A 25,657-nucleotide genomic window follows, 5' to 3' on the forward strand; every position below is an offset into this window, starting at 1 on the left:
AAAAAAAAAAATCAGAAACTGTGTATCTTACAGAGACCACTGGTCTGAACGTGAGTTTCAAAGCTGAAGATGCTACAGGTAGTGTCCTGAGGCGGGGATGTAGTTTAGTCATACAGCACTTCTCTAGCATTGTATGAGAACCTGGGTTTGATCTCTAGCACACAAAAAATATGACTATATCCTCTTACCTTGTAGGGAGGTTGAGGGTGAACAAGAATGCCACCCTCAGTCCTCTGAAGTGACTGCTTGACTTGTTCCAATTTAATGGCCAGGTGAGCCTCAAAATACTTGCGCAAGGCCATGCAGGTATGTTTCCCTGTTTGGCGGCTAGCAAATATTTCATCATCACTCAAAAGCGCACCCTGGTCTTCTAAATTCAAAATTTCCAAAGTACTGATCTATTAGTGAACAGGTTCAAGATTGTGAAGGAGATAGGGAAAGACACAGGAAGAGAAAAAAAGGATAACAAAAAGTTTGGTAAATGCTCATGTTCGATAATATTGACAAATATCAAAATATAACCATATATACCACATGCTAACAGTCTTAGGAAATAGAGAAAATCACAGCTTTTAGCCATGTTAAAATAAATACAAGGGATTGGGCACAGTGGTACACCCTTGCTGTCTAGCACTTAAGAGACTAAGGCAGGAAAATAGCAAGTTCCAGCCAGCCAGGATTATAAAGCAAGTTTGAGGCTAACAAGTACTACAAAGAGAAACAATGTCTTACAAATCAAAAAGAAAAAGAAAAGTACATGAGCATAAAGTTGTTGCTTTTTGAAAAGATCAAGACCACCCAGATGTAGCCACACGTTTAATACCAGTACTTGGGAGGCAGAAGCTAGTGGATCTCTGTGAGTTCAAGGCCAACTTGGTCTACATAGCAAATTCCATGCCAGCAGGAGATACAGGGAGAGGGAAGCCCTGACTCAAAAAGACCAAAAAATAATAAATAAATAAATAAATAAATAAATAAATAAATAAATAAATAAATCAAGATTAATCAGGTGTGGTATGTGGTAGCCCACACCTGCAATCCCAACACTTAAGAGACAGAGGCAGGAAAATCAATATAAATTCAAGGCTACAATGGCCCAGTGAGTCAACCCAGTAGTAGAATACATGCATGAAGCCCTGAGTTAAATCCTCAGCCTCGAGAGAGAGGAGGGTAGGAGGAGAGAAACTTGTAAATAAAGGGAGAAAAAAGAATTTATACAAAGAATGCCCCAAACTCCAATTAGAAACTTCCTCCCAGCTGGGTGCAGTGACACACATCTGACTCTAGCACTTGGGAGGTAGAGGCAGGAGAGTCAGTAATTCAAGGTCATGCTTGGTTATTCAGCTAATTCAAGGCTAGATTGGGCTACAAGAGACCTTCTCTCAACAACCAAAAGAAAAACAAAAGGTTCTCTCTTTGATGTGGTGTCCTATAGGACAGCCAAAACAAGTAAGACCCCTACACCTAGAACAAGAACCAGTAAAGAATCTCACCAAGTTCACCAGACGACGAAGACCATCATAGCGATCAAAGAGCTCCAAAACAGCCCGAAATGAGAAGCAAATTGAGAAAAACATGGTAGCATGGCAGCATCCCGAAGCATGAGAACACTCCATTAACCACAGGGTATAGTTCACCACATCAGACAGAACATTGTGGGGATGCATGCACACCTGCAAAAATTTAAAAATTATGTAATTTTTTAAATTTTGGGCAAAGGTTTCTTGGAAAAATATGAAAAATTCCCCAATATTGATAGGTATATTTATAGAATATAATAATCATTCTAAGTCAAGTCATTCTTTAAGTTACAACTGAAATCTAGAATATAAATCCATTTCAAATCTGAAAACTACCTAAATTTAGATAAATTTAAGTTCAATCTATACTTTCTGAGTACCAACAAATACATCATTTAATGCTCCCAAATGGCTCAGTTCCATAAAATACTAGCATCTTGCTTCACACATGTTAAGTGGCTCAGAGAAATGGGCATTCCCCAAGATAATAAAAGTGGCTGAGCCTAGTGATACTAAGTCTTCAAGTTTACTATTTGCTGATTCACTGATTCTTTCATGTACCTGTCTCCTGTCTCCTATGGGCTAAACAATTATTAAGCATTCCCTCGGTTTACTTGACACCTTTTTCTATATTTCTGTCATAATTAACTTTGTACACACACATAATTTATTCTTCACAAAAAGTACTAATATTTTCAGCCAGGCATGGTGGTGCACACCTTTAATCCCAGCACTTGGGAGGCAGAGGCAGGGGAATCTCTGTGAGCTCAAGGCCAGCCTGGTCTACATAGTGAGTTCCAGGCCAGCTGGGGCTACAGGAAGACCCTGTCTCAAAAAGATCAAAAAAAGAAAAAGATACCTCCAAGTCTAATGTTTGCATAATGTTGAACCTCAACGTCTTTTTTAACTACAGTTGATTATCTTAATAAACAAGCAAAGACAACAAAAGACAAGATTACCAGTTTTACAAAAAAAGTCATACTAGATAAAATATTAGAAAAATTTTCCTGGTACAGAAATGATGAGCCTTCCCCTAGAGATAACCTGGGGGACGATCACCTTTCAAATGTACAACTCACACTTTTTTTTTTTTTTTAATTACTAAACATGTAAGACTTAATAGGAAAACAAAAGACTCAGACACCAGAACAGCTGGCACAATTTTACTATTTCCATTACAAATTATTTAATATATACAAAATATTACCTGTTTTTTTTTTACAACAAATTGACTTAAAAATGTAACTCTACTGAGATATATAGAAGTGCCTGGCAACTAATCTTAATACCACAGAAAGGGCAGAAAAACAAGTAAAGTTTGTATAACATCTGTCCTGCACATTCTCAGTAGAGTTCAAAAATTTCAGAAACTTTTTTAAACAATTTTACATCTTAGAATGCTTTATGAAGACTACACATTCATGTTCCTCATATCTTTCATTAGATTTTAGGCCTTTATTCATTTCTTATTATCCAAATGCTGTTCTGTGAATGTGCTTTTTTTTTTTTTCCTGTCTTTTTGAAGCAGGGTCTCCCTGCAGGGTTCCAGCTGGCCTGGAACTCACTATGTAGACCAGGCTGGCCTTGAACTCAGAGATCCGCCTGCCTCTGCCTCCCAAGTGCTGGGACTACAGGTGTGTGCCACCATGCCCAGCTCAAATGTGCTGTTTTAAAGAGCTGGTCACTATCAAATCCCATTGTCATACACTGAATGGACTAGACTTACTCTTTCCATAGCATCCTGATTGTAGGACAGGTAATACAAGCACATGGACACACCAGTTGCAGCCATAGAAGGACGAGGAATTTCCAGTAATTTCTGTACTCCACCATGTGCAACAAATTCTGTGGCAAATTTGTTATGGAGCAGGAGAGATGCTAGGTGCTAAAAAATGAGAAACATGTTATCATGGAATAATGTAAAAAGATTCATTAATCTCTTAACATAATATTAAGCTGCTATAAGAGTTCTTTAAGAAAAGAACCATCTTCTCATGGGCCAGGTGTGGTCGCGCACGCCTTTAATCCCAGCACTCGGGAGGCAGAGGCAGGAAAAAAATTATTTTGATATATCACAGTGAAAGATTTATCGTCCTCTTTTTTTTTTTTTTTTTTTTTTTTTTTTTAAAAAAAAAAAAAAAAAAAAAAAAAAAAGAGAGAGAACCATCCTCTCATGAAAGGAAAGGAAAAGCAGAAAAGAAAGGCAAGGAATTGGAAAAGTAAAGGAAAAGAAAGGCATAAAATTCTACAATATTCCTCTTTTCCTCCCTAATATCAAAGGTTTCTGTCTTTGGGGAATTTGGGAGCATAGAGGGAAAGGGTTAGAATAGAATCCAAGGCCCTGTTCAGCATGCACTTTACTCCAATGAGCTACATCCCCAGCACAAAGGATTTTATGCACGTAAAGAAAAAAAAAAAAGGCACATGGGGGCTGGAGAGATGGCTCAGCAGATAAGAGCACTGACTGCTCTTGCAGAGGACCCGGGTTTTATTTCCAGCACCCACATGGTGGCTACGAACCATCCTTAACTCCAATTCCAGGGGAATCTGAAGCTCTCTTCTGACCTCCGTGGCACTGCACGACACGGGTGCACTCACTCACATACATACATACAGGCAATACACTCATACACATAAAATAAAAATAATAAATTTTTTTTAAAAAAAAGCACAAAGGATTTTATGCATTTATTAAAAACAAGAAATGGAGCTGCATGTGGTACTTGTTACTGCCCAACCTGCGCCTCTTACAGCGTTCATAAGAAACCTGTTTTCTCTTTTCTCTTTAAAAAAAAAAAAAATTCCTCTATTTCTTATCCTGCCAAGATGTGAAGAGGTAAAAAGTTCCAACCTTATATTCCTGCTACCATGGAGGATACATGCTTGCTACTGTGCCTTGCCTTCCCCTACATGACAGACTGTATCCCCTCAACCTTAAGCCAAAACAAACTCTTCCTCCATTAAAATACAAAAAAGGGTGGTGGGGGGGACCAAACAAACAAACAGCAAATGAGCTAGGTGTGGTGGCACATGCCTATAACCCCAGCCACTCAGGAGGCTGAGGCAGAAGAATCACAAGTTCAAGGTCAATCTAGGGAACTTCCTATGACCCTGTCTCAAAATTAAAAAAAAAAAAAAAATTAAAAGGGCTGGAGGGTACAGCTCCCTGGTAGAGTGCTTGCCTAACAGTCTCATGGCCCTAGGTTTAATTTCCAGTACCACCCCTCCCCATACACACACATAAAAGGTAATAAACATGCTATATAGTAATGTCACAATTTTATAATCATTTTATTAGCACAACGACTTTCCTAAAGACATCCGCTAACTTTCTCAATTTAATTCTTTGAACATAATCAGCTCAGTGTTCTAATCCTGGTTCAGTCACTAAATTAATGACGGCCAAAATTTTGCCTCTTTTATTTTTTTAACGTTTTTTCATATTTTATTATTTTTATTTTATGTATATGTGTGTACTGCCTGCATGTAGGTAAGTGCACCTGGGTCGTACAATGCCCTCAGAGGACAGACGAGGCTGTCGGATCCCCCTGGAACTGGAGTTAGGGACAGTTGTTAGCTGCCATGTGGGTGCTGGGATCTGAACCCGGGTCATCTGCAAGAACAACCAGTGTTCTTAACCATTGAGCTATCTCTCCAGCCCCAAATTTTGCCTCTTTTAAATTGATCCTCATTGTATCCACAAAGATTTTTTTTTTAATCTTTTTTTTAAACAAGGTCTCAAAAACTCTCAATTCCCCTGCCTCTACTTCCCAAGTACTGGAATTAATTACAAAGAACCATCTTTTTGTTGTTGTTGTCTTTTTGAGACAGGGTCTCCCTATAGCCTCAGCTGACCTAGAGCTCACTATGTAGACCAGACTGACCTTGAACTCAGAGATTCCCTACCTCTGAAGAGTGCTGGGATTAATGGCATGCACTACCACACCTGTCTCAAAGAACAATTTATTTTATTTTATTTTTATTTTATGTGTATGAGTGTATTGCTTGCATATATGTAAATACACCAGTGTCATGTAATGCCCTCAGAGGACCTCCCCTGGAACTGTAGTTAAGGAGTGGTGTTAGTAGCTATGTAGGTGGTGGGAACTGAACCCAGGCCCTCTGCAAGACTAACCAATGCTCTTAACCACTGAGTCATCTCTCCAGTCCCCTTAATAACAATCTATTTATTTATTGAGCTTTTTAAATTTCATACAACATTTCCCACTCAAATCCAGACCCCCCTCCCCCATCCATGCCTCCTCATATCCCCCCACCACTCTATCCACTCTGCCATACGTGCTGAGTCCTATTCATTCAGGTGTTTGTACCCGAATGTCTTTCAGTATAAATGTGTCCACTGGAGTCTAGTCAACCCATCCAGTGGTTGTATGTAAGTCATACTCTCCTTCACTCAGCAGCAATCAGTCTCAAATAATTCACAATCTAGTGCTAGCCCGCCACCTATTTCTCGCTTAATAACCTTTTCAACTAATCAGAATGCATTTTTAAAAAGACTGGTTTTGGAGTCTAGAGGGATGGCTCAGTAGTTAAGGCCACTGGTGCTCTTCCAAAGGTCCTGGGTTCAGTTCCCAGCACCCATACAGCAGCTACCAACTGTTTATATCTCTAGTTTCAAGGGATCTGGCAGCATCTGCAAGCTTTGCATAACCTGGGTGCACTTACATACATGCGGGCAAAACAGTCATACATGTAAAAATTTTTTAATTTTAAAGAATTAAAAATTCTGGAGCTGGAGAGATGGCTCAGCGGTTAAGAACACTGTTCTTGCAGAAGACCCGGGTTCGAATCCCAGCACCCACATGGCAGCTAACAACTGTAACTCCAGTCCCAGGGGATCCAACAGCCTCTTCTGACCTCCACAGGCATTGCACACATGGGTACACTTACCTACATGCAGGCAATACACACATACACGTAAAATAAAAATAATAAAAATTTTTAAAAAATAATTAAAAATTCTTTAATTTAAAAGTATTAGGGGTTGGAGAGATGGCTCGGCAGTTAAGAACACTGGCTGTTCTTGCGGAAGACCCAAGTTCGAATCCCAGCACCCACATGGCAGCTAATAACTGTCCATAACTCCAGTTCCAGGGGATCCGACATCCTCTTCTGTCTTCCATGGGCATTGCACGACACAGATGCACTTACCTACATGGAGGCAATACATGCATACACATAAAATAAAAATAATAAATTATTTAAAAAAATTAATTTAAAAAAGTAAGAATTTTTTAAATTTTAAACTGTGTATGTGTGTATGTATGTGTCAGTGTGTGGTAATGTGAGTGCAGGTGTCCATGGCAGACAGGCCCACTGGATTCCCTACAACTGGAATTATAAGTTGCTATGAGCTGCCTGATGAGGGTGCTGGGAACCAAACTGAGATCCTCGGCAAGAGCAGTATACACTCAACCACTGAGCCATCTCTTCAGCCCATCTTTTTTAAAAGATTTACTTATTTTTATGTGCATGAGTTTTTGTCTGTATGTATGGGATGTGCCTATGGAGGCACCTGATTCCCTGGAACTGGAGTTACAGGTAGTTGTGAGTATCCGTGTGGGTGCTGGCAATTGAACTCAGGTCTTCTGCAAGAACAATAGTGTTCTTAACCACTAAGCAATCTAGGCCTTTAAATTTTTATCTTTCTTTTTTTATTTTATGTGTATGCATGTATTATCTGCATGTAGGTAAGTGCATCCGTGTCGTGCAATGCCCACGGAAGACAGAAGAGGATGTTGGATCCCCTGGAACTGGAATTAGGGACAGTTGTTAGCCGCCATGTGGGTGCTGGGATAAACCCGGGTCTTCTGCAAGAACACCCAGTGTTCTTAACCGCTGAGCCATCGCTCCAGCCCCTAAATTTTTATCTTTTTAAAATATCTATTACATTTGTGTGTGTATGTGTGTGCATGCTCATGTATGGCTGTGGGGACCTAAAGGCCCCACCTTGCATAGGTCCGAAAGGAAGTTACTGGGGGCGCAGCCTGGCTTGCTTTAAAAGTCTGAAGAATACTTCCCCACTCCTGAGGTGATCAGCGCGTGACCATCCTTAAGATACACCCTCAGGGGGTAGGGGGGAGTTCCAGGTGCCTTTATAAGCTTTGGAACACTTGGAATAAATGAGTCTCTGCCTGACTAAGACTCCCTGTTGCGTCTGAGTGTCCCTGGGTAATAGGGGTGACATGGGCTGGCGAACGGCATGCTTACTCATCCCCAATCCTCACCTCACCAGGGGTCGAAGGTTTGAGTCCCCGGCATATGGCCACTGAGTATGTGTGAAGGTCAAAAGCCAACTTGCAAGAATCGGTTCCCTTCTTCCACCATGCAGGAGTTCAAGGCCTCCCAAGTGTTAAGATTACAGGGGAGCACCATCACACCCAGTTAAAATTTTATCATATAAGTTTTGTTAATTTCTTGTTCAATTCCCACTAGTCTCACAAGGTAGAATGATTTCCTACACCATTTTAAGGTCAGGGAATACAGTACAGGCTGGAGGCTTCTTGATAATTCTGAACCTGGGTTCACATGGGCAGGGCTTCAAGAGAGCTAGAGCTCCCCCTTCCTGTTTCCAGGAACAGACAACACAGATTTGCAATTAAATACTTTTATACTTGAATAGATTTTTGCCAAGGTCAATGTTACAAACAATAGGCACACACCCTCTTCAGAAGTTCTCTCAACACTTAGAGCTGAACTAACCCTAACACAAAATTCAAACCTCTTCGTTATCCTTTGTCACACAAGCCTCTATCACTCTTCTATCAATTCTTGAAAAACATGTGCGTTTCCTGTAACACAGGCCTCATGAATGGTCTTCTCATGTCACTACCATACTACCACCACTGTGACAATTTCACTGCTACAAAGGCAGATAGGAACACAGAATCAGCAGGCATAACATTTATCAAGAATTGAATTCTATTTGGTTAATTTCACTCTGTGAGCAGATTCTGTTTTCTTTTGTCATAATGTATGTCTATATAAAATAATAAAATATAGTTTCCCCTTTTTTTTGACACCAGGTTTCACTATGTAGCCCCCACTGGCCTGGAACTCTTATGTAAACAAGGCTGACCTTGAACTCATAGAGATTCTCCTGCCTCTGCCTCCTGAGTACTGGGATTAAAGATGTCGCCACCATGCCTAGCCTCCATTCTTTTTTAACCCATTTATTTCTATGTAACTCACCATCTGTTCCTTCAATTATGCTACTGAGTCTTCCTTTTGAACAAAATGATCTGCCCAGCTTTCTATAATTTTTCTTTTAATTAATTTTTACTTATGTCTATATGTATGTCTTTGTGAATGCATGCCATGTATGTGCAGATACCCATCAAGGTCAGAAGAGGGTATTAGATCCCCTGGAGCTAGAGTTAGTGGCATTTGTGAGCCACCCAACGTGAATGCTGAGAACTGATCTCCAGTCCTCTGGAACAGCAGGTAAGCACTCTTCACCACTGAGCCATCTCGACCCAAATTTGTTTTTCTTTAAGGACGATTTGAGATTTCTTTCTCCCCCCCCCCCCCCCGTTCATACGTTATTTTATTATCTTTTGTTCCTCATGCAACTTTTAATAGAAACAGTTGGATAATGACACCATTTATAATTCTAAAGAGATAGCAAATGTTCTGATCCTTTCCTTCTATTGCATCCTGTTCAGAACTAAATGTTACATTGGAAATCTCTATCTCTGGGCCACCAGACACAACTCTGATTGACAGTTTCATTCCACTGTTTAGGGTATAAACATTGAGTGCGCCCCTTACTTACTTGCATGCATACGCGCACACACACACTCTTTACATCTCACATATTACTCTCAACTCTGTCTGACCTCATTCAAACTTAAATTTTCTGAATACTGAAAGGGAAATTTACTCTTCTGAGTCCACTTCAACATACTCTGTAACTGTACTGTTCAGATGCAGTAGACACTAGTGGCATGGGCTAATTAAACTAAAATTAAAAATTCAAAGCCAGGAGGGGCTTGGTGATGCACATCTTTAATCCCAGCACTTTGGGAGGCAGAGGCAGGTGGATCTCTGTGTGTTAGAGGCCAGTTTGGTCTACGTAGTGAATTCCAGACCAGCTGGGGCTACAGGGAGACTTTGTCGCAAAAAGACCAAAAAAAGAAAAAAATTCAAAGCCAGGTGTGTGGTGACTCACAAATGTAATCTCAGAACCATATAGGCCAAGGCAAGAGGATTGCTGCAAGTATGAAGTCAACCTGAGCTACACAGTGAACTCCAAGTCAGCCTGTGCTATAGACTGAGATCCTGTCAAAAAAATAAAATATCAGTTCCTCAGGGGCACGATCTGTATTTTCAAGTGCTGAAAAAGCATATATATGGCTGGCCAGGACCCAGTGTAGCAACTATACTGAACATCACAGTTTCATAAAATATTAGTACCAGGGACTGGTAAGATGACTCAGCAGTTAAGACCACAGGCTGCTCTTGCAGAGGACTCAGGGTTCAATTCCCAACGCCCACATGGCGGCTAACAACTGTCTATAACTCTAGTTCCAGAGGAATCCAGCGCCCTCTTCTGACCTCCATGGGCACTGCACAACATGGATGCACTTACATACATGTAGACAATACACTCATACACATAAAAAAAGAAAATATTTTTTAAAAAGCATTAGTACCAATAAAATGCTCAGTGACTTAACATTTTAAAGAACTTTACCTTCAGTGCTTCAAATGTAAGTAAGACATCATTAGTCTGTTTCAGATCAATATAAAACATCATCAACTCTCGTGATCCAAGTTGCATGAATATGGGAAGTAACTGAAATGAGGACCAAAAGTAAGTCTTAACTTTTGTATTTAACTTTCACATTCCCTATTATATTTTATGAAGGCAGAATACTAAAAAAATGAATATGTTCAAATGTTTACATGCCATGTGTTTATATGAACACATTTTGATCAAACTCCAACCTTTATCAAAAGAGACCTGTATAACCTTATTAGTTTGAAATGAAGATCTTTCTGGAGTGGAGTGAAGAACATGTCAGCTAAGATACAATCATAAAACACCCCAGAAAAAACAATAATTATCACAGTCCCAAAATGTGAATAGTACCTTATCTCAATAACTTACCTCCTGATACTCTCCTAAAGGGGTCAAATACTGGAGAATAAGTCGCTGCTCAATAGCAGGAGTCATAGGATAAAGGGTATAGTTGGTGCCAATCACCCAGGGGGACATTTCTGACCAGCTGCTATTAGACAGTTCAACAAACACACGATCTGGGTCAGAAGATGAGAAACCCAACTTTTGCTTCGCTTTCCTAAAGTTCTCTCTGTCACCATGTTTTGCTGACTTGTTTTTCTTCAATCCTCCTTCCTCGGGTTTGGTTGTTGAGTTCACTCTGCTACTGGTCTTGTGACTTGAATCAAGACGAAAAGATATCTCCATATCTCTAGAAGCTTCTTGTTCTCCATCCACTACATCTACTGCCATATCACCATAGTCCATATCCACAGCTTCCTCATCCAGGGGCAAAAGGGGTTCAGAAGAGAGCTTCCGTGGACTAGGACGCTTACTTTCCTGCCTCAAAGCCACTTCTTGAAGCTGTAGTTCCCTCAGTCTTCGAAGGACTATCGCCACCTACCAACAAATATTTGAGTGAAAGTGGTTGTCTCTCTGACTAATCTTAATTTACATAATTCTTATTAAATATTTTTTTCTTTTATTTATTTTGTTTTGTGAGATAGATTCTCACTCCTGCCTTCACCACTCAAATGCTAAGGGCTGTACGTATATGCTACCACATCCAGCTTGTTAAAATAATTCTTGCTCTCACTTTAGGAGAACTAGATACTTATGCAGTCAGCCCAATGCCTGGTAACAGTAAAGATTTGATAAATATGTTGATTTGATGCCTATAAGTTGATGAAATACGCTATGGCTAAACATCTTGTTTCCCAAGTTTTTCAGAGAACTGAGACCAGAAGATCTGCACACAAAACACATTATTCACAACTGCTGCAAGGCAGACTGGACTATCCATCACACCTGAAGAGGAAGAAACTAGATTTATTCATGGATATTTTTAAGGGCCTTTAAAAATCAAAACTGAACATTTCTAAAACTTATCTACTATATGTTTTATGACACATAATTACAATCTATTTTTTAGGATTGCCTTTTTAAATTTTTTAAGTGCTTACATTTGGTGCCAATACTAAAAGTGGTAGTACGTTGAGTTGGTGTAATGATATATGCCTACAACTCTGGCACTGAGGCTGAGGCAGAAGGATTACTGGAAATTTGAGGTCAGCCTGAGCTACATTCTGAGTTCAAGGCCAACCTGGACTACACAGCAAGAAGCCAACTTAAAAAAACACACACACAAAACCACTAAAGAGTGGTGGTATTATGGCTTTAGTTTCTTTAACGAAAGGAGAGTAGATGAGACTGGATAGATGGCTCAGCGATTAAGAGCACTGGCTGTTCTTGCAGAGGACCCAGGTTCTATTCCCAGCACCTAACAATAATCCAAAACTTCAGTTCCAGGGGATCCAACACCCATATCTGACCTTGCACTTACACACATGAAGGCAATATACTCATACACATAAAAAAAATAATAAATAATAAAAAAGAGAGGACAGTATCTACAACTTACTCTGAATTGTATTTTTTAATTAGAATAGTTACACCAGGTATGGTAGTGCATGCCTTTAATCCCAGCACTCAGGAGGCAGGGGCAGCAGATCTGTGACTTCAAAGCCAATCTGAACTATGCAGCAAGTTCCAGGCCAGCAAGGACTACACAGTGAGACCCTGTCTCAAATAACAAGTATAGTAAAATGTTAAGACTCCCCCTTAGTTATCTCGGTAAGTAAGCTCAATAAATTCATTGGTTCCCCAGTAAAACTGTAATCAAACATTGGGGCTTGACACTGAGAACCTTAAAAGGGAGTAAGCACTGCTTAGCATCCCCAGGAAAAGAAGTCTCACAACAGATAGAAAATTTATTTGTTAATGCTATTATGTCTCTCTTTTTTTTTTTTTGGTTTTTTTTTTTTGAGACAGGGTCTCCCTGTAGCCCCAGCTGACCTGGAACTCACTATGTAGACCGGGCTGGCCTTGAACTCACAGAGATCCTCCTGCCTCTGCCTCCCGAGTGCTGGGATTAAAGGGTGTGCCACCACGCCTGGCTCATAATTATTTTTTAAAAAAAAGATGTTAAAAGTGATATGGAAATGGAGATATTTTCCAAAATAGAAAAGATGAGAAAGCCTAAGCAAGTGATGGAGGTCTGTTTAGGTTTGTTATGATATATAAAGGATGAGACAAAAATAATATACACATAATCTTAAAATTTCTATGGTCATAGTTTAGTCATCTAGTTTAAGGAACAAAGTATGTATCTAGCCAAGGTTTATCTGAGAATATTTGTTTTTTCACCCAAGCCTTATTTACATAGCACATGATAATTAAAAGTACCAGACTGGTGGAACTAACCTTATTGGATGTTTAACAGCCAATATACTAATGTGGTCAAAAGGACTTAAAGGACAGTTTTTGCTCCTTGCTCTCCAAGGTCAAGTAAGTTCCAGGGGACTATGGAGCATCCCTCAAAATGTCCTGTAACTGTGGTGAGTCACCTGTCCTCCTCTTCAGGGAGGAGACACAGACCCCAAAAGATGGACTTGAACCAGTGTCCAGTCTACAAAGAGGAGGGTCAACTCAGAGGAAACATCTTATTCATGCTTTCAAGTGAAGCCAGACATGGTCAAGTAGGACCTTTTATCTTCACATAGATGGAACTGGTAAAAGAAAGGAGCCAGGAGCGCCTTCCAAGCCCATGTGACCCCTGAGGAACAGATCCTCAAATGACCTTAAGTGTAAAAATAAATTGATTTATTTGGGCCAACTGTATGGTCTTAAACACCCAAAAGGAAAGTATAACCAAAGAGTAAAATCATCAGTATATTTCGTTAAGAATTCAAGGGATTACACTTCCCAGACATTAGGCTTAAGTCCATATAAAATTTTATTTAGACAATTATTTCTCACTGATGATTTTGTTCCTAACCAGAAAGCGGTGCTCAGATGTAAGACTTCAAATCTTGGTCTCCAATACTGTAGTGCCCACCTGTAGCTAAGGGAAACAACCAGCTATTGTTCTAAAATGATGGCTAAATTTGTTTCCTCCCCCATCTAGAAGCCTTTGAGAGGGAACTGACACTGATTCTAAACACTCCAACAGCTATCAAAATACCTGAAAGCAAATCCTGAATCCATCACTCCCGCCTTGGCAGACAAAAGAAAAATGAGGAGGAACCCAACAGAGGGATGCTTTTGGAAGCCCTTGTCAAGAAATTCCAATGGACTCTCATATGAACATTTGAAAATTGCCCTGTTCTGACTTTTTTCTAGTTCCCTGTCTAGAACTTGTAATGCTAATTACTCTTGCCTTTACTTCTCCTTCACATCTCCTATTCACAATTCAAGGACTTTCTTTTCCCCTTAGAGATAAGAGTTATGCAATTTGGGAGTCTTTTAGACTCACTGATGGGGTGCTCCAAATGCCTCACCCTGTGTCCCTGATCAGCATGGAAGAAGCAAGAACAGTCTGCATCCCTATTTCCTATCAATTTGGGTAATCTCTTCAGAGGATGGTGTGATAAGAATAAGAGGTAGGAACTGGCTAGGCAGTTAGGGTAAAAAGACCCCAAAGAAAAGTTGCCAGTTTCTTGGCTAAAAGTCAAAATGTCCTTGGGCCTCTTAGCAACATACTCTGTTCCAAAGGCCAAAAACGTTGAAAGTATTTGGGAGCTTGTATCTAATCCTTAAAAGATTTTAGGGTTACCTCTTCAGAGGGGGGAATGTTAGAGTAGCCAAAAGACCCATAAAAATAAAGAAAAAAAGAACAAAACAAAAAGAATCAGAGGATCTTCTGAGAATTCGACCAACAATGTTACCTGAAGAAATATACAGTAAAGCAGAGGTAAGACATGGAAACAACTGGCTACAGTGTCACTAACTAATTGACCACAGGGCATCTTATAATCACCTGCATCAGTCCCTGTCATTAATCTCTATATTGGCTTGATGTGCTGAGTCCTGTTTAGCTGCCCAGTCCAAATCCATAGATTTTACTTAACAACCTGCCCCTTTTAGTTAGTCTGAGTTCTGAATGAGTAATGGTTTAACCAAAAATTAGAGCCTCAGCACCACTCTTGGCCACCATCATCCTGGGTTCCAGTCCTGAGTCACCATCCATTGATTAGTATACTCACAATCATGCATTTCTTCAAGTTCTTATCTTCCCAGTCAAAGGCAGACAATTTAGGGTTTGGCAAATGGTTGCGTGTAGACTTTTAAGACTTTGAGAGGGAGATTGCTGTTTAAGACTATTAGAAAGGTAATACAAAGACTTTAAAATATGTTCCTCAGCTAGGTCACCTATGAACCAAATCAAACAAAACTAAATGATCAAAGAATGAGCAAAATGAAAAATTTATCTACTTTAACCTAAAAATCTGTATATCAATTTCTTGCACCTAAGTCTCTATATTATGCACTGTATTTATTCATATGCAACAAGAGTATCAACAGCCACACAAGCTCCTTCCCGCTTAGCTAGTAAGTAATCTAGCACACTCAAGACAGTAAAGCAATGGTCTGACCCAAACTCATAGGAACAATATGAAGGCATAGATATCAATGAAGCTTTATTCATGCCTTTAATAGCCTTTTGCCAAACTAAAGAGTCAATGCAAAAGCAGTTTCTAAGTACTTGTTATACTCAGACAGACCCTAGCTACAATCATCTATTTTTCTAAAGCCTCATTCATCTTTCTGAAAACTTATTTACTTTTTCAACCTCTAACAATTTTATTCAATTCAGAAAGTGAACTGAGTCAAGAGAGTCTTTCTCTTTCTTGGTTGATTTATCTAATTATTATTTTGAGTCTGATTTTCACCCTAACTACCATATCTGCCATAGGTAGGAAGCCTAGTTAACACAAAGCAGTTACCATGAAGCACATTGCACAGCCCTAAATCTTTGCCCTTTTCATCCTAAGAAGTTTCTAGTGGTATAGGAGACATCTTTACAGATTGAGATTTCCTCCAGATGTTCATTTCCTTCACAAAAGGCAAGTCTCAAAATAACTAAAAGTAGGCAGCCTCCAACTTGGTCTATGTCTTTTGGGAGAGGGGGCCATAATAAAAATCTAAATGAATTTCTACTTCTTAAAAAAAAAAAAGAATCCATTCAAGCAGTACATGTTCAACTACTCACTAAAATTCTTTCAACTTTGTTGCATGTTTTAAAATTTTCAGAATACTGTCAGGCATGGTGGCACACTTCTTTAGTCCCAGCACTCAGGAGGCAGACAGGCGGATCTCTGTGAGTTCAAGGCCAGCCTAGTCTACATAGCAGGTTCCAGGCCAGCTGAGGCTACAAGGAGACCCTGTCTCAAAAAAATACCAAAAAAAAAAAATTTATTTTTTTTTCAGAACACAAGGGTAAACAAGAGAAAAAACAGCACTACGTGGAAATTATAAAGTTCTTTATATAGTATACAATGTCACGATCCTTGATAAGATGAAAAAGAGGTATTTTCAATGTAAAAAAAAGAAGTAAAATCGGGCTACAGAGATGGTTCAGTGGTTAGGAGCACTGGCTGCTCTTGCAAAAGACCTGGGTTTGAATTCCAGCACACACATGGTGGCTTAACAACCATCCATAATTCCAGTTCCAGGGGATCTGACACCCTCTTCTGTCCTCCGTGGGCATTGCTCAACATGAGTGCACTTACACACATGCAGGTAATACACTCATACACATAAAAAAATAAAAATGGAGAGTGCCTAATCTGGCCTCCATCTGGTGTAGGGACTGAGATCTCAGACTGCCTGAGAGTATCCGATCTAGTCTCACCTGGTGTAGGGGCTGAAAACTCAGCAGACTGCCTGAGAACACCTGGATCTGGCCTCCACATGGTGGTGAGCTTCCCCAAAGCACACCATACCCAAAACTCCCTAACTGGGATTACATGAGGCCCCTTCCACAGCCCCCGGGCAGACCTCTGTCCTAGGGCAGGGTAAGGCTCAGACCTTGGCAGACAGCCAGAGATCTCAGCAGACGGTCCTGAGAGCACCTGATCTGCCCTCCATCTCATGTAGGAGCTGAGATCTTTGCAGACTGTCTGAGAGTGCCTGATCTGGCCTCTGCCTGGTGTTGTGGCTGAGAACTCAGACTGCCTGAGAGTGCCATAATTGGGCCTCCCCTTAGGGAACTTCCCAAATTGTACTCTGAGTACCGCTAGTAGGGGTCCAAACGTTTGGGGGAAGCCTGAGTGTACCTGACGGGAGCCTGATGTGGGCTTCTGTTGGAGCTCCTGAGTAGCTGATCTGAAGCCATCAGTTTCCTCCAAAATAAATCTGAGAGAACCTAAACCCTGGACCAACCAGCTTTACATAACCAATAAGAAAACAACCACAGCAAATCAGTAACACAAAACAAAAGCAAACTTCAACTCAACAGAAGAAGACTTGATTTACGTGGCAGAATCACAAAAGAAATTCACATGCCAAAATCACAATGAAAAACTAATAAAATCAAAAACCAAAACACTGTGCTACCACCAAACTCTACAGGTCCTGTAGAAGAGTTCTACAAGGAGAACCCCCTAGAGATAGCCCAGGGCACAGAATTTAAAAAAATAATCATAAACATGATGAAGGGATTCAACGAATTTAAAGAACACACAAAGAACTAAAAGAAGATAGGGATAAACTTCTGAATGAATTCACAAAAGAGAAATAATAAAGAAAACTCAGGCTGAAATGAATAAGGAAGTGAAAAACTCAATAGCCAACTTGAAACAACGGGAAAGCCCCACAACTAGTATGAATGAAGTGGAAAAAAGAATATCAACATTGGAGGATAAAGCTGAAGAACTGGACCGCTCAAAGATTATAAAATTTTTTTTTAAATACAGGAATGAAAAATGCAGGATATGTGGGACATGATGAAAACATCAAATCTAATATAACGCATACAGGAAAAAGAATTATTTCAGGTTAATGGTATCATTCAGATCTTAAACAGGATTGTAGAAGAGAAGTTCCCAAAATTAAGGAAAGACATCCCCATACAAATACAAGAAGCACATAGAACACCAAATAGATAGGACCAGAAAAGAAACTTCCCATGACATATCATAGTAAAAACACTAATTGTGGGGCTGGAGAGATGGCTCAGAACTGGTTGTTCTTGCAGAAGACCCGGGTTTGTAATCCCAGCACCCACATGGCTGCTAACAACTATCTATAACTCCAGTTCCAGGGGATCCAACAGCATCTTCTGTCCTCCTCAAGCACTGCACGACACAGGTGCACTTACTTACATGCAGGCAATACATACACATACACATAAAATTCTTTTAAATTAATTAAAAAAAAAAAACACTAACTGCACAACTATACAGAACAAAGAGAGAACACTGAAAGCAACAAAAGAAAAACTCACATATAAAGGAAAATCCATCAGAATTATAGCTGACATCAATGCAAATTATGAAAGCCAGAATCTAAATGACAATAGATGCCAGCCCAGAATACTTTACCCAGCAAAAATGTCTACTATAGTTGAGGGGGAAAGAAAAACCTTCCATGACAGGAATAGCCTGAAAGAATACATGTCCACAAAACCAGCCCTTCAAAGAATACTTGAAGCAAAGCAAAGAAGGGAGAAAGGAACAACAAAAGAAACTAAAGGTATAATTGTAGAAACACAAAATTAGACAAAGAATGCAAACAGTAATCAAAATGATGGCAACTAATACACATCCTTCAATAATAACTTTAAACATCAATGTACTGAACTCCGCTGTCAAAAGACACAGGCTAGTTGAATGGATTAAGAAATAAAATCCATATTTGCAAGAAACCCATCTCACTTTCAAGGATAGGCACTACGTTAAAATTAAAGGATGGAAAAGTATATTCTGAGCAAATGGCACTAAGAAACAAGCAGGGGTTGCAATTCTAGTATCTGACAAAATAGACTGCAAACTAAAACTAATCAGTAGGTAAAGAAGGTCACTTCATTCTGATCAAAGGAACAATTAACCAAGAAGATATTAAGGTTGGGCATGGTAGAACACGCCTTTAATCCCAGCACTTGGGAGGCAGAGACAGGCAGATCTCAGTGAGTTCAAGGCCAGCCTGGTCTACATAGTGAGTTCCAGGACAGCTGGGGCTACAGGGAGACCCTGTCTCAAAAAGATCAAAAAAAAAAAAAAAAAAAAAAAAAAAAAAAAAAAAAAGGTATTACAATCCTGAACATATATACACCGAAATTCATAAAAACAACACTGCAAGACTTTAAGACACAGATAAACCCCAACTCAGTAATAGGAGGTGTCCTAGTTTGATTCTCCATTTCTGTGACAAAACACTCTGACCACTATCAACTTGGGGAGGAAAGGGTTTATTTGTCTTACATCTCCCAGGTCACAGTTCATCATGGAGCACAAAGTAGGAACTCAGGGCAAGAACCTGGAAGCAGTAACTGGATCACAGGCCATGTAGGATCACTGCTTACTGGCCACTACACAGCCTGCCTTCTTTTGCAACAAAGGCCCACCTGCCCAGGGGTGGCACCACCCACAGTGGGCTGGGCCCTCCCATATCATTCATCAAGAAGATGCCCCTCAGACATGGGCACAAGCCACTCCAGTAGAGGCAATTCCCCAACTGAGGCTCCCTCAACCCAAGTGTATCAAGTTGATACTAAAGCTACCCAGCACAAGAGGAAACTTCAATACCCCACTGTCTCCATTAGGTCAACCAGACAAAGAATAAACAGAGAGACATCTCAAGTAAATGATAATATATATCAAATGGACCTAACAGACATCTTCCAAATATTCCACCCAAACACCAAAATATATACTTTCTATGCAGCACCCTATGGAACTTTCTCAAAAATTGACCACATACTAGGGCACAAAACAAACTTCAACAAATACAAAAAGACTGAAATAATTCCATGCATTATATCAGACCACAATGTAATGGAAGAAGCCTCTCTTAGTTTGTTTCTCCATTGCTGTGACAAAACACTCTAACCACTACCAGCATGGGGAGGAAAGGGTTTGTCTTACATCTCCCAGGTCACAGTTCATCAGGGAGCCCAACGTAGGAACTCAGGGGAGGAACCTGGAATCAGGAGCTGGAGCACAGGCCATGGAGGATCACTGCTTACTGACTTGCTCCCTGACCCCAGCTCAGCCTGCTTTCTTATACAACATAGGCCCAACTGCCCAGGGGTGGCACCATCCACAGTGGGCAGGGCCCCACAGGGCCCTCCCACATCACTCAACAATCAAGAAGGTGCCCCATGGACAGGGTCACAGGCCAGTCCAATGAAGGCAATTACCCAAACTGACGCTCCCTCAACCCAGGTGTGTCAAGTTGACACTAAACCTATCCAGCACAAAGCCCTAGTCACTACACAAACTCATGGAGCTTAACAACACACTCCTGAAAGATCAGTGGGTCAAAGGAGAAATTAAGAAAGAAATAAAAGAATTCCTGGAATTCAACAAAAAGGACAATACAACACAACAATACCTTCTGGGACACTTTAAAAGCATTTCTAAGAGGGAAGTTTATAGCTCTAAGTGCCTACATTAAAAAAAAATCAGAAAGAGCAAAACTAAATGGCTTCACATTGTAGCTCAAAGACTCTGGAAAGGCAAGAACAAAAGAAGCCCAAACCCAGCACAAGAGAAGAATTTTTTTTTTGGGGGGGGGGGGTCTTTTTGAGACAGGGTCTCACTGTAGCCCAAGCTGTCCTGGAACTCACTATGTATACCAGGCTGGCCTTAAACTCACAGAGATCCGCTGGCCTCTGCCTCGCAGGTGCTGGGATTAAAGGTATGCGTCACTATACCCGGAACAAGAGAAGAAATTTAAAAAAAAAAAAAATCAAGAGCAGAAATTAATGAAATAGAAACAAAGAAAACAATACAAAGAATCAATGAATCTAAGAGTTGGTTCTTTGAAACCTTAAACAAGAAAGACCCTTAGCCCAGTTAACCAAAAGAAAGAGCAAATCCAAATCAACAAAATCAGAGATGAGGAGTGGAAACACCACAACAGACACCCAAAAGATCCACAACATTATAAGGGAATACTTTAAAAACCTATACTCCACTAAATTTGAAAACCTAAAAGAAATGGATGGGTATCTAAAATCATGGGAACCATTAAAGATAAACCAAGAAGAGAACAACAGTTTAAACAGACCCATAACACATAAGGAAATCAAAACAATACAAAGCCTCCCAACTAAAAAAAGCCCAGGCCCACATGGATTTACAGCAGAATTCTACCAGACCTTTAAAGAAGACCTCCAACGAATACACTAAATTATTCAAAATGATAAAAACAGAGAGAGAACTCCCATGTTCCTTCTATGAAGCCAGCATTACTAATACTCAAACCAAGACAAGACACAACCAAGAAAGAAAACTATAGACCCATATCCTTAATGAACATAGATGCAAAAAATCTCAACAAAATGCTTGCAAACCACAAACAAATGTACATAAAAAGATCATTCACTATGATCAAGTAGGCTTTATTCCAGAGATGCAAGGATGGTTCAATACAGAAAGTCAATAAACATTAATCATATAAATGAACTCAAAAGACAAAAACCATATTGTCATCTCAATAGATGCGGAAAAGAATTTTCACAAAATTCAGCATCCATTCATGATAAAACTTCTAAAGGGAATTGGACTGGAGGGAAAATACCTCAACATAAGCTATAATACAACAAATCGACATTCTAGGGCTGGAGAGACAGGTCAGCAGTTAAGAACACTGGTTGTTCTTGCAGAAGAACCAGGTCTGTTTGAATCCCAGCACCCACATGAGAGTGAACAACTGTTTGTTAACTCAAGATCCAGGGTATCCGATGGCCTCTCTGGCCTCCACAGGCATTGCACGAAATGGGTGCACTTACTTACATGCAGGCAATACACACATACACATAAAATAAAAATAATAAAGCTCTCTCCGAACCGCAGGCCTCTCTCCCGGGTAAGTTGATCGGGCTCTCCTCACCTTGACTTCCCCAGACTCATCACCACCGCCCATTTCACCTCCTAGCCTGGGTCCAGTCCCATTCCATGTCTTGGCACCGCAGACACTGGGAAACCATCACTGCTTCCTGATCCTTTGCATTCACACCAATCCAATGCCTTCTCTGGTACCCAGGAGCACTACAGGCCTGGGCCCGCCCTCACCTCCCTCACCTCCCTGGGCCTGCAAACCCCAACAGCCTGTTTCCGGGACACAGGGGCTGACCTTTTCTCTTCCTGATCCTTTGCATCCAGACCGACCCAACTCCTCAGTGCAGTCCCCAGGGACCCTTGGGGTCGCTTCCCGCCGCCATCTTCCTTTGAATCACAGGGTGGAACAGCCACCAGCTGCCCTAGACCAGGATCTTTACTGGGCCCTGCTCCCAGGTCAGTCCAACCCCCAAATTCCTGACGCCAAAATCTTTCCTGGAGAGATCCAGGCCTAGCAGAAAGCCTCAGAGCATCTGATCCTCATCTGACTTGGGCCTCTGTGGGAACTCCTGAAGACAAAAGCAATCTGGAGACTCCAATATAAAATCAAAAGAGAAAATCGGAAGCTTAGAGGAACCAGCTTTTCATGCCCAAAAAGTAAACCACAAAGATACATAAAGTTTACCAAAAGAAGCAGACAGAAACTTCAAGGTTTGAGTCTCACAAAAGAATCAGAAACTACAAAAGGAATTCACATGTCAAAATTACATAGAAAAAATAATTACAAGAAAAAACAAAATAACATACCCCATCAGATACCAACAGTCCTCTAGAATAGTACAATAAGAGCCCCCTAGAGATTTAATGCAGGACATGGAACTCAAAAGAACAATTATAAACATGAATTCAGTGACTTTAAAGAACACACAAAGAAATCAAAGAACTAAGGAAGACAGGGATAAAACTTCTGAATGAATTCAGAAGAGTTAGAAATATTGAAGAATACTCAGGGGGAAATGAAGAAGGAAGTGAAACACTTACTAAGCCAATTAGAAAAGACAAGTGAAAGCCTCACCAATAGGATGAATGAAATGGAAAACAGAGTATCAAGACTGGAAGATAAAGTGGACGAACTAGACCACTCAAGCAAAGATTATGAAATACTTAAGAAATCCAAGGATGGAATATGCAGGAATTGTGTGACACCATAAAAAGACCAAACTTATGAATCATAGGCATACAGGAAGGAGACGAATTCCAAGACAATGGCATGGACCAGATCTTCAACAGAATCATGGAGGAAAATTTCCCAAAATTAAAGAAAGACTTGCCCAACAAATACAAGAAGCATATAGAACACCAAACAGACAGGATCAAAAAAGAAAACTCTCCACAACACATCATAGTAAAAATACTAAACGTACAAAACAAAGACATATTAAATACTAAAAGCTGTAAAAGAAAAACAAAAAGTCACATAAAAACGAAAACCCATTAGGATCACAGCTGACTTTTCAGTGCAAACTATGAAAGCCAGAAGAGCCTGGACCAAAGTATTCCCAGTGTTAAATGACCACAGATGCCAACCCAGATTACTATACCCAGCCAAAATGTCTACTATAGTCAAAGGGGAAAGAAAAATCTTCCATGACATAAATAGGCTGAAGGAATTCATGTCCACAAAACCAGCCCTTCAGAGAGTTCTTGGAAGCAATACAAAGAGCTGAAGAAAGGAATGACTATACACAAGGGGTTGCAGAAAGAAATTCAATGACGGTTTAACTAGGGAAAAGTACAACTACATCAAGAATATAATCACAAACAAAAATGACAGGATTCAATACTCACCCTTCATTAATAACTTTAAATATTAACGGACTGAACTCTCCAGGCAAAAGACACGGACAAGGTGAACAGATTAAGAAACATAACCCATCTTTTTGTTGTCTGCAAGAAACTCATCTCACATTCAAGGACAGACACTATCTTAAAGTGAAAAGATGGAAAAAAATATACCAAGCAAATTGTACTAAGAAAAAAGCAGGCATACCAATTCTAATATCTGACAAAACAGACTTAAACCAAAACTAATCAGAAGAGATAAAGAGGGCCACTTCACTCTGATGAAAGGAACAATAAATCAAGAAGATATAACAATCATGAACATGTATTCACCAAACTCTGGTGCACACAACTTCATAAAAACAATACTACAGGACTTGAAGACCCAGAATAATCTCAACTCACCAATAGTAGGGGGACATCAATACCCCACTGTCTCCATTAGATAGGTCAACAGGGCAGAGAGTTAACAGAGAGACATCTGAATTAAACAATACCATATTTCAAATAGACTTAACACATACCTATCGAGTATTCCACCCAAGCACCAAAGGACACACTTTCTACTCAGCACCCCATGGAACCTTGTCCAAAATCGACCACATATTGGGGCAAAAAACAAACCTCAACAAATACAAAAAGATTAAAATAATTCCATGCAATCTATCAGACCACAATGCAATAAAGCTTACACTCAACACCAGAAGGATCCCTAATCACCACATGAACACATGGAGATTAAACAACACACTCCTAAATGATGAATGGGTCAAAAGAGAAATTAAGAAAAAAATAAAAGTATTCTTGGAACTAAATGAAAAGGACAATACAACACAACAAAACCTGAGACACTCTAAAAGCGGTCCTTAGAGGGAAGTTTATAGCTCTAAGTGCCTACCTTAAAAAATCGGAAAGAACACAAATAAATGACTTAACATTGCAACTCAAGACACTTGAGAAACAACAACAAATGAAACCCAAACCCAGCAGACAAGAAGAAATAACAAAAATCAGGGCAGAAATTAATGAAATTGAAACAAAGGAAACAAAACAAGGAATCAACAAATCCAAGAGCAGGTTCTTTGAAAAGATAAAACATGACTGACAGACCGCTAGCCCAGTTAAAGAAAAGAAAGAAAAAGCACCTCCAAATCAACGAAATCAGAGATGAAAGAGGAAACATCACAACAGAACCAGAAAGATACAGAACATTATAATGGACGGATATCTAAAGGCATGGGAACCACCAAAACTAAACCAAGAAGACATCAACAGCTTAAATAGACCCATAACACAAAAAGAAATTGAAACAGTAATACAAAACCTCCCAACTAAAAAAAGCCCAGGACCAGATGGATTTACAGCAGAATTCTATCAGACATTTAAAGAAGATCTACATCCAATACTACTTAATTTATTCAAAAACATAGAAGTGGAGGGAGAACTTCCAAATTCCTTTTATGAAGCCAGCATCACTCTAATAGCAAAGCGAGATAAAGATACAACCAAAAATAAAACTATAGACCCATATCCTTAATGAGCATCGATGTCAAAATTCTCAACAAGGTACTTGCAAACCACATACAGACACATATCAAAAAGACCATCCACCATGATCAAGTCGGCTTTATTCCAGAGATGCAGGGATGGTTTAATATACATAAGTCAATAAACATCATAAATCATATAAGTGGGCTGAAAGACAAGAAACACATGGTCATCTCAATAGATGCAGAGAAGAACTTTGACAAAATTCAACATGTATTTATGTTCAAAGTTCTAGAGAGAATTGGACTGGAGGGAACACACCTCAACATAATTAAAGCCATGTATAACAAACCCACAGCCAACATCATTCTAAATGGAGAAAAACTGGAAGCATTCCCATTAAAATTAGAAACCAGACAAGGCTGTCCGCTATCTGCACTTCTCTTTAACACAGTGCTTGAAATTCTTGCAAGAGCAGTAAGACAAGAGCAGATTTAAAGGAGTAATAATTGGAAAAGAACAGATCAAATTATCCCTTTTTGCAGATAATATGATATTATATTTAAGAGACACCAAAAATTTCACCAGAAGCTCCTAGAAATTATTAACACGTTCAGTAAAATGGAAGGGTACAAAATTAACCTACAAAAGTCTGTAGCCTTTCTATATACCAATAACAAGCAATCAGAGAAAGTGCACATGGAAACAGCCCCCTTCAC

The 25,657-nt window shown here is 39.8% G+C and overlaps 1 protein-coding gene across 1 annotated transcript in view; it reads right to left on the minus strand.

The window, feature by feature from the left end:
- Dcaf1 (DDB1 and CUL4 associated factor 1) overlaps window positions 1–25,657 on the minus strand; it is a 108,747-nt gene that overhangs the window by 35,378 nt on the left and 47,712 nt on the right. The window contains exons 7-11 of the mRNA XM_008849601.3: window positions 10,654–11,163; window positions 10,237–10,338; window positions 3,247–3,405; window positions 1,494–1,673; window positions 189–398 (exon numbers count right to left, since the gene is read on the minus strand). Coding sequence (XP_008847823.1) covers window positions 189–398; window positions 1,494–1,673; window positions 3,247–3,405; window positions 10,237–10,338; window positions 10,654–11,163 — 1,161 coding nt within the window. The remainder of the gene's footprint in view (window positions 1–188; window positions 399–1,493; window positions 1,674–3,246; window positions 3,406–10,236; window positions 10,339–10,653; window positions 11,164–25,657) is intronic.

This window comes from Nannospalax galili, unplaced genomic scaffold, assembly GCF_000622305.1.
Source record: "Nannospalax galili isolate Female #2095 unplaced genomic scaffold, S.galili_v1.0 scaffold851, whole genome shotgun sequence".
Lineage (NCBI taxonomy): Eukaryota > Metazoa > Chordata > Mammalia > Rodentia > Spalacidae > Nannospalax > Nannospalax galili.